Source organism: Gopherus evgoodei, chromosome 1 (assembly GCF_007399415.2).
Source record: "Gopherus evgoodei ecotype Sinaloan lineage chromosome 1, rGopEvg1_v1.p, whole genome shotgun sequence".
NCBI lineage: Eukaryota > Metazoa > Chordata > Testudines > Testudinidae > Gopherus > Gopherus evgoodei.
Window position 1 is genome coordinate 353554542 of NC_044322.1, and position 9488 is coordinate 353564029.

Here is a 9488-nt window from a genome sequence, read left to right on the forward strand (position 1 = left end):
TCCCACCACTTCTCAGTTCTAGACTGATGGTCAGCTAACTTCGCTTCAATTCTTTTTCTCTTCAAGAGCTTACATTGTTTTTCTCAGGGTGCCTCGTTTGCCTAGAATGTCCTCCCTGATCCTGTTTGGTACACAGCCTCTCTTTGTTCCTTCAAATGCCCCCTGTAAAACCCACTTGTTTCTTTCTGAGCATAACAAAACCAATTAATAAACTAATAATATATGTGCCTTGTGAGAAACAAATATCATAGCAATATTTTATGCAAACTTTCCTCCCTCCCTGAAGTCAGGATGTATCTAACCCAGGGATCAGCAACCTTTGGCATGCAGCCCATGAGGGAAATCCGCTCGAGGGCCGGGATGGTTTATTTACCTGCAGTGTGCTCAGGTTCGGCCAATCAAAGCGGCAACCGCAGCCAGTGGGTGCTGCAATTGGGCAAACCTGCGGACGCTGCAGGTTAACAAACCTTCCCGGCCCACCAGCGGATTTCCCTCACTGCCGCGTGGCAAAGGTTGCCGATCCCTGATCTAACCTAGGTTTTAAGCTCACAGCAGGGACCATGTTTTTATTATTCTGTAAAGTGCTATGCCTCCCTATAGATCTCTACAGACATGGTAAGTATTAACACATTTACTTTCTAAGAGACTTCACACAAGTTTTATTGCATTTTGTACCAACCTGTATTTCCTCTGCCTGATCATCATCACTGTCTTCCTGAGAACATGTTGGGGGATCATCCCTGAAACAAAAGTTAGAGAAGGGGGAGAAAATACGCTTAGAAATCTTGAGTATTGAGAGTTTGATTTTGACAGAACACTTTGGACTTCCACCATAACTGCCAGTTAAAGATCTCAAAGTGCTTTTATAAGTGGATGAATTAAGTCTCACAATACACTGTGATGCAGTTACAGTGAGTTAGTGGCAAAGCCAAGAATAGAAGACAGATCTCTCAAGTCCCAAGCCTCAGTCACAAAATCATTCTCCTTTTTTGTCAGCATATCATTTTCACTTCTGAAACCATTCAAACTCTTTGAATATTATGTGACTGTTTTATTCAGATTTTTATACCATGTTGGTGGGTGTGGTAAGTGCCTCCCAGCAGTGCATTAAATGAGGTAACTAGAAAACCACAGGACTGATGCTGCTCCTCTCCCTGGGGAAAACTGGGAGCTTTTAACTTTGCCTGTGTGTTTTGTAGGCAAGGTCAAAGAGGCAGGCCTTGCATATGGAGGAGAAGTTGAGGTTTTTAATGGTTCTTAGATATTATTGGAATTGATTCCACAGTCTCAGACCACTGCGTGAGAAAGTTCTGTCCCTTTACAAACAAGCTGGACTATTGGTGCTTTGTTATGCCTGGTGAGTGGAGTGGTTGACCACAATCTTCATTTTAGAGCTTTAGGTGATTTCTTAGGTTCCTTGGCCCATATCACTGAGCACCTCAAGAGAAAGGATCAAGTCCATGCCTATGACTCCATATTCTGCGGGAAGTCAGTGTAGCAAGCAGGACAGGTTTGATGTTTGCCATGCTGCTAATGAGACAGCGTTACTGGAGAACAAATACTGCAAGCAGCTCAGGCCTGGTCTATACCTAAAACTTGGGTCTCTCACACTATGTTGATTCAGATGTATGATTTTTCACCCTCAGAGAGATGTAGTTAAGCCAATTTAAGCCCTGGTACAGACACCATTACATCAACAGAAGAATTCTTCTGTCGACCTAGTCACCACCTCTCAAGGGGGTGGATTTACTACAGGGATAGAAAAACCCCTTCCATTGCTGTAGCAAGCATCTACATTGTAGCTGTGCCACTGTAGCACCTGCAGTGCAGACAGAGTTTCTGCTGTTCATCAAAAGTCAATGACAAAGAACCTGTGGAGCAAACTACATCTCAGCTCTGCAGATCTAATTTTCAGATGCTGATTCATCCAGGTTTAAAAGCAAGACAAATCGTGATTGAGAGAAGATGATGCCTAAGACATGCGTGTTTGTTTCTAGCTAAGAAAATTCACCTTCCAGAAAGACTGTATTTTATCCAGGATTGTATGTTTAAAGACACTTAAAAATCAAATTATGCAGCAGTATATGACAACCCCTCCACTGAACACAGTAGATGCTGCTCATGTTCAGCAACTGCATAATCAGATTTTGAGTCTTAGATTTTCAGAAACTTGGCCATAAATTGAATAATAGCTGCTAAGTTGATCTACATAGTGATGCAGGATCAGAGGGAAGATGCAGGCCCTTCCTAGCCATAAAAGTTTGATGACAACTCTAATTTCCTACATACATCCTTTAGAAAACATTTCAAATTTGAAAAAAAACAAAACACACCTCACCATAATACGGTTTCATCTTTTTTAAATATTTTAATTCACACTCCCTCACTGTGACTTTACTCCTGGGGAAATTCCGCACACATTTTAAAATTCTGCAAAATTCTACGTATTTTATTTGTCAAAATAACACAATATCATCACACCAGTTACAATTATTTTGACAATTTATTTCAAAATACCTGTCAGCAAGTATGTCTGTAACAATACAGACAACAAAAAAGATTGAGGAAACATTTTTTGACAAAGATTCCTTACTAGGCTTATTAATACAGAACTCTAGAGTAATAATTCATTTAAACTACAATCATAGGGGCCAGCTTCCTCATTTCCCGGGGGGTGATCAACTCCCGCTCTGCCCCAGGCCATGCCCCCACTCCACCCCTTCCCCCAAAGCCCCACCCCCGAACATGCCCTGCCCTCGCTCCACTCCCTCTCCCCAGTGGCCCCCCCCACACACACTGCTGAACAAATGATCTGCAGAGGGCAGGAGGCACTGGGAGGGAGGGAGAGGAGCTGATCAACATGGACACTGGCAGGCGGGAGGCACTGGTGGGGAGAAGGAGGAAGAGCTGATTGGCAGGGCCCCTATGGGTGCTGAGCACCCACTCTTTTTTTCTGTGGGTGCTCCAACTCCAGAGTACTCACAGAGTCAGCACCTATGACGACAATACAGAAAAGTATTTCTCACACCCCTAAGAAGAAGTGGAAGTCAGGAGTAATGGAAGAGCTGAAGGAGAGGGAAACAATTTCTGGGAAGGAGCCTGGGAGTGAACCTGTGGAGTTGTTGAGTATGGGTGAAAGAAATATGGAACAGTATTTTTTTTTTGGTGGAGGAGGAGGATTGTTAGGGAGCCTCCTTCATGCAGAATTTGGCTGACCCCTAGCCAATCCCATTCAATCAGGCACTTCTGCCCCTGTTCCCCATGTGTCCTGTACCCCAACTCAGCCACCCCCTGTTCTGTCTTCGCTTCCCTGCTCTCAGTTCCCATGTGGCCCTACACCCCCATTCCCATTCAGTGCCTGCACCAGTTTTTCCCCACACTACTTGCCCTTCTGAACCCCAGTTTATGTGATCCCCCAGCAGCTCTTGTGCCCCCCCATATCCCATGCCTTCTAACCTGGCTCTGCAGGCTGGGCACTGTGAGCAATGCAGCCAGCTGCTGTTTGCTACTGCTGGTGAGCTAGCTGCTCTCTGTTCTGGTGCCTCAGCAGCCCGTGGTGGGCATAACTGCAGTGCCTCTCTGGTGGAATGTATTTTTCGCAGAGGAAAAAAAATATGGGGGAGACATGAATTCTGCATATGTGCAATGGTGCAGAATTCCCCAGTAGGATGACTTTCTAGAAATGTACCACAACTTTCTGATCTACATCTCTTAATCATTAGATCTACAACAAAGGCAAAGTACTAACTAGGAAATTATAGAACAAGGACTGACTTCTGAATTTGGGTATTACCAAGCTTTACACATAAAATAAATCACTTTACAAAGAAGCAGCAGGGAGAAACTAACAGGAAATCGAGAAGCAAATGTATGCCTCTGCCCATTGTTTCTCTAATATATCTGCTCCATCCTACTCCATCATCAAGTAATCACCATCATGGCATTGACACAGGAGATTTAGTCTGCTCCATATGCACTATTAGTTCTGCTTAAAGTCAACCTTAATCATAAGACAGTCTAAGTAGCCTTATTCTTTTGTTGACTCCAATCTCATACTAAGGGCATGGCTACACTTGCAGATGTAGAGCGCTGAGAGTTAAACCAGCCCTCGGAGAGCGCAGGAGGGAAAGCACTGCAGTCTGTCGACACTGACAGCTTCAAGCACACTGGCGTGGCCACATTTGCAGCGGCATTGGGAGCAGTGCATTATGGGAAGCTATCCCATGCAAGTGACTGCAACATGCTTTTCAATTTTGAATGGGATGGGGTGAGGTGAAGTGTGACAGGGAGTGCGTTGTGTGTATGTGGGGGGAGAGAGAGTGGGTTTTTGGGGTGCAGAGAATGTGTCAGCATGCTGTCTTTTAAGTTCAGACCCCCCCTCTCTTCCCCCACCTCTCTCTCTCACTCACTCAAAGCAAACAGTAAAGGTATGCTTTTTCTCGGTGCTGATAAGCAATGGGCTTCTCTGAAATGGAGCTTTGAAAGGACATTTTTGCATTCCTGCAGCCGATTTCACAACAATGACAAGAGTGGCCATTTGACTTAAGGGGATTATGGGACATTTTCGGAGACTCATCACAGCACAGTAACCAGGGTCAGCTCTAAGTTTTTTGCCGCACCAAGCAAAAAAACAGAGCGTCGCGCCGCCCAAGCCCCCTGCCCCCTCCGAGCGCCATGCCGCTGAAACAAAAAACAAACAAACAAAACCCTCCAGCGCCGCCTGGCCGAACCAAAAAAAACCAAAACCCGAGCGCTGCTCCAAGCACGTGCTTGGTCGGCTGGTGCCTGGAGCCAGCCCTGGCAGTAACACAACACTTCATTCACACTGGTGCTGTAGCACAGCAAACGTTATTCTACTCGCCAACATGGAGTACCAGCAGCACTGTAGCCATGGAGTCAGAGCGCTCTACGTGCCTTGCCAATGTGGATGGAAAGTGAGCTAGGGTGACCAGGGCTGCTATATTGTGCTGTAACTAGAAAGTGTAGCCAAGGCCTAAATCTCCTTACTACAACTCCTAGGCCTACCAGATCTCCTACTTAATCTGGGGGCCAGAGAGGGAACAAATTCATGACCTGATTTCCCCTCTTCCATGTGCTTCTCGCTATTTTGAGGAACTATGGCTAGCTGTATATTTAATAGATTCTCCAGCCTTTTTCTCCTTCCAGATACAGCCATGCTATCTGATTTCATTACCTTGAATACAACATGATTGGGTTAACCTAAAGGCTTAGCTGGAAGAGCAGTGACCTGCTGTGCGGAAAAACTCATTCTTGTGCCTAAAGAGAGGCAACATTCCCAACTTTTGCAGGGGAGGGTATAGCACCCTTAGTTAATCCCTATCAGGATGAAAATTAAATTAAAGCAACTGAAATCACTGATTTTAATCATGTTTTAAATTAGCAACCAGAAAACATTTACTGAAATAATTGATTTTAAGTTATTTTCCTAAAGAAAAGTTGATTCTCATTAGTTGGTAACCATTAAAATATGTCATTTGCAACTTGCCTTTACACAAATGTGTTACTTCTTTGTGCCAAACAAGAGGATACAATATCTATGAACATTTATTTATGAATAAAGGTAAGTTAAGATACGTAGCTGCTTATTCTTAATTTTTACATTTTTATATTAGAAAATGGTAAATTATACATTTCTTATTTACTAAATGATTGATTTTTCACTTGTGATTTGAGTCAAGCTTATTTTGGACGGAAATTCAAATTTCATTCAGAATGCACAAAAGAGCATTTCATTTTTGTGCTGGACATCCAAGAAAAAAATAATCAAAAGATGTTTTTCATTTAAAATCAACTGATTTATTAAAAAAAATGAATTAGGGTCTGTAATTGGTGAATTTAACTGTATCTGGTCACCATGTCCTTCAAGATTTTAGAACCAGATGATGTCATCCTCTCAATCCTAGTTTTTATTTATAGATCAGAAGAGGAAACAAGCTTCCCTGCTTCTTCCAACTCCCAACTGGTTTCTTAATTTTGAATCAACTAGTCATTTAACTAAATTAGCTGAATAAAACTAAAAAGAAGAAAATTTTAACTCTAAACTTGCAAAAGACGCTATTGTTGTCAAAAGTTGGTTTAGCACTTCAAACTCTAGTTCCAGGTGCCTAATCAGTAACTTCCACTGGCTCAGTGGTCTGACTTTCTTTAAAACTCGACAGCAAACAAATACTATTTATTATATAATCTGTTAAAATAATTTAAATTAAGTTTAGGCCTGCATATAGGTTGCTATTTTCAAATTTAATTTTAAAAAGGTTTATTAAAAAATAAACCTGTATTTAATTTAAATAAAGAATCTTATTTAAATTAAAAACAGGGTTGGTTTTGTTTGTTTGTTTTTTAAATAATTGATTTTCATCCATCCTATATTATCAAATATATGCAGATGAACTAAGTATAGGGAGACAGAATTTAATATTTGAAAAAATAATTATTTTTACCTTCCTGAAACCACCAGAGTTCCATCATCCAGAAAATAATCCTTCACATTCTGTGGCAGTGGAAGTATAGCACTGAACAAACAAAAGGCAGAAAATTTATTAGAATAATTAAGGCTAAAGAAACTAAAAAATCCCAATAACATTCCATGTCCCTTTAATTCTGTGGAAGAAACACACACAGAAACACACAGATATGAACACAGTTGTTGTGTTCTATCCCAATCTTATGCTCTTCCTCTCCCCCACCCCAAAAATCAAACCAACACACAAAAACACTTTTTCCTTAGATGGGGGGGGGCGGTGAAAAGAGGAGGATAAAAGTGCATGAAGGGTTTCTTTAAATGAAAGATTTGCTATGCAGTTTATTTTGTAACTGTATTTCTCAACCATGAAAAGGTGTAAGCTCCATGCCCTGCCTCCCCAGCCCTCAATGCTCTTCCCTACACTCTCACCACAGCCCTTCATGCACTCCTCTCATACCAGTCTCTTCTCAGTAGGGGTTCCTAAACCTCCAACTGCCAGATGCTAGAACTGGAGGACAGGGGATGATGGATCATTGGATACATTGCCCTGTTCTGTTCATTTCCTTTGAAACACTAGACACTAGCAGCCACTGCCAGAATAGCCATCCTTGTGCTCGTGCCCTCCCCATCCCCATCCCAGCTGCCCCCACAGCAGCTTCTGAACGTTCTCACCCTCAGCCCAGCTCTTCCATGCCTGCCCCCACGTCCCCTCCCCCGGCCCAGCCCCTGCCCCCACGTCCCCCCCAAGCCCAGCCCAGCCCAGCCCAGCCCCTCCAGGCTCTGCCCCCACGTCCCCTCCCCCGGCCCAGCCCCTGCCCCCACGTCCCCCCCAAGCCCAGCCCAGCCCCTCCAGGCTCTGCCCCCACGTCCCCTCCCCGGCCCAGCCCCTGCCCCCACGTCCCCCCCAAGCCCAGCCCAGCCCCTCCAGGCTCTGCCCCCACGTCCCCTCCCCCGGCCCAGCCCCTGCCCCCACGTCCCCCCCAAGCCCAGCCCAGCCCAGCCCCTCCAGGCTCTGCCCCCAAGTCCCCTCCCCCGGCTCTGTCCCCACCCCCCCCAGCCCCTGCCCCCACACCCCCCCAAGCCAAGCCAAGCCCAGCCCATTCCAGCCCAGCCCCTCCAGGCTCTGCCCCCACGTCCCCTCCCCAGGCCCTGTCCCCACGCCCCCCCCAAGCCAAGCCCAGCCCAGCCCCTCCTGGCCCTGCCCCCACGCCCCCCCCAAGCCAAGCCAAGCCAAGCCAAGCCCAGCCCAGCCCAGCCCAGCCCCTCCAGGCTCTGCCCCCACGTCCCCCCCCAAGCCAAGTCCAGTCCAGCCCAGCCCCTCCTAGCCCAGCTCCCACATCCCCTGTCCCCCGGCCCTGCCCCTCTCCTGGCCCAGCCCCCACGCCCCGGGCCCGCTCCGCTCCCACCTGCGGATGGTGAGGGCCCGGAAGCGCGGGTACCACGCCGAGAACTGGCAATGCAGAACCTGCTCCTTCTTCATCGTCGCGGCTCCGAGTCCGCTCCAGCGCCCGGAACCCTCCACCCAGCCCAGCGGCGCCGCCCGGAACTCGCTCCCTCTGCACCAGGCAGGGGACCCGGCGGGAGCTGCCAGCAGATGCACAGGGGCGGAAGGAGCGGTAGCCGAGACCCGGAAGGGAAACTTGCGTGGGTGGAAGGTTAGAGGTCAAGCGGTCCCTGCGCGAGGCCGGGAGCGGGCAGTGAGCGCGCAGGAGCTGCTGGCGAGGGTTCCGGCCGGCCAGTCACCGCGCAGAGGGCAACGGTCAGAGGCGGCTGGAGGGAGGGGCCGCTCCGGGCCGCGCCGAGAGGGGCTGCACCCAGGGCTCGGGCAGGAGCTGAATAGGGCGGCAGGAGATGGGGGGTGGCGTCATGGGGGGAATGGGGCAGTAGGGACGGGGGTTGCGTAACGGGGGCCGGGGAAATGGACGGTGTCATGGGGGGAATGGGGCAGTAGGGACGGGGGTTGCGTTACGGGGGCCGGGGAAATGGACGGTGTCATGGGGGGAATGGGGCAGTAGGGACGGGGCTGCGTAACGGGGGCCGGGGAAATGGACGATGTCATGGGGGGAATGGGGCAGTAGGGACGGGGGTTGCGTAACGGGGGCCGGGGAAATGGGACGGTGTCATGGGGGGAATGGGGTAGTAGGGACGGGGGTTGCGTAACGGGGGCCGGGGAAATGGACGGCGTCATGGGGGGAATGGGGCAGTAGGGACGGGGGTTGCGTAACGGGGGCCGGGGAAATGGACGGTGTCATGGGGGGAATGGGGCAGTAGGGACGGGGGTTGCGTAACGGGGGCCGGGGAAATGGACGGCGTCATGGGGGGAATGGGGCAGTAGGGACGGGGGTTGCGTTACGGGGGCCGGGGAAATGGACGGTGTCATGGGGGGAATGGGGCAGTAGGGACGGGGCTGCGTAACGGGGGCCGGGGAAATGGACGGCGTCGTGGGGGGAATGGGGCAGTAGGGACGGGGCTGCGTAACGGGGGCCGGGGAAATGGGACGATGTCATGGGGGGAATGGGGCAGTAGGGACGGGGGTTGCGTAACGGGGGCCGGGGAAATGGGACGATGTCATGGGGGGAATGGGGCAGTAGGGACGGGGGTTGCGTAACGGGGGCCGGGGAAATGGGACGATGTCATGGGGGGATGGGGCAGTAGGGACGGGGGTTGCGTAACGGGGGCCGGGGAAATGGACGGCGTCGTGGGGGGGATGGGGCAGTAGGGACGGGGGTTGCGTAACGGGGGCCGGGGAAATGGACGGCGTCGTTGGGGGAATGGGGCAGTAGGGACGGGGGTTGTGTAACGGGGGCCGGGGAAATGGACGGCGTCATGGGGGGAATGGGGCAGTAGGGACGGGGGTTGCGTAACGGGGGCCGGGGAAATGGGACGATGTCATGGGGGGAATGGGGCAGTAGGGACGGGGGTTGCGTAACGGGGGCCGGGGAAATGGACGGCGTCGTGGGGGGGATGGGGCAGTAGGGACGGGGGTTGCGTAACGGGGGCCGGG

The 9488-nt window shown here is 49.6% G+C and overlaps 1 protein-coding gene across 1 annotated transcript in view; it reads right to left on the minus strand.

The window, feature by feature from the left end:
• CDC123 (cell division cycle 123) overlaps positions 1 to 8050 on the minus strand; it is a 94306-nt gene extending 86256 nt beyond the window's left edge. The window contains exons 1-3 of the mRNA XM_030568492.1: positions 7891 to 8050; positions 6462 to 6533; positions 680 to 740 (exon numbers count right to left, since the gene is read on the minus strand). Of these exons, the coding sequence (XP_030424352.1) occupies positions 680 to 740; positions 6462 to 6533; positions 7891 to 7964 (207 nt within the window). The 5' untranslated portion in view covers positions 7965 to 8050. The remainder of the gene's footprint in view (positions 1 to 679; positions 741 to 6461; positions 6534 to 7890) is intronic.
• Positions 8051 to 9488: the final 1438 nt, after the last annotated feature.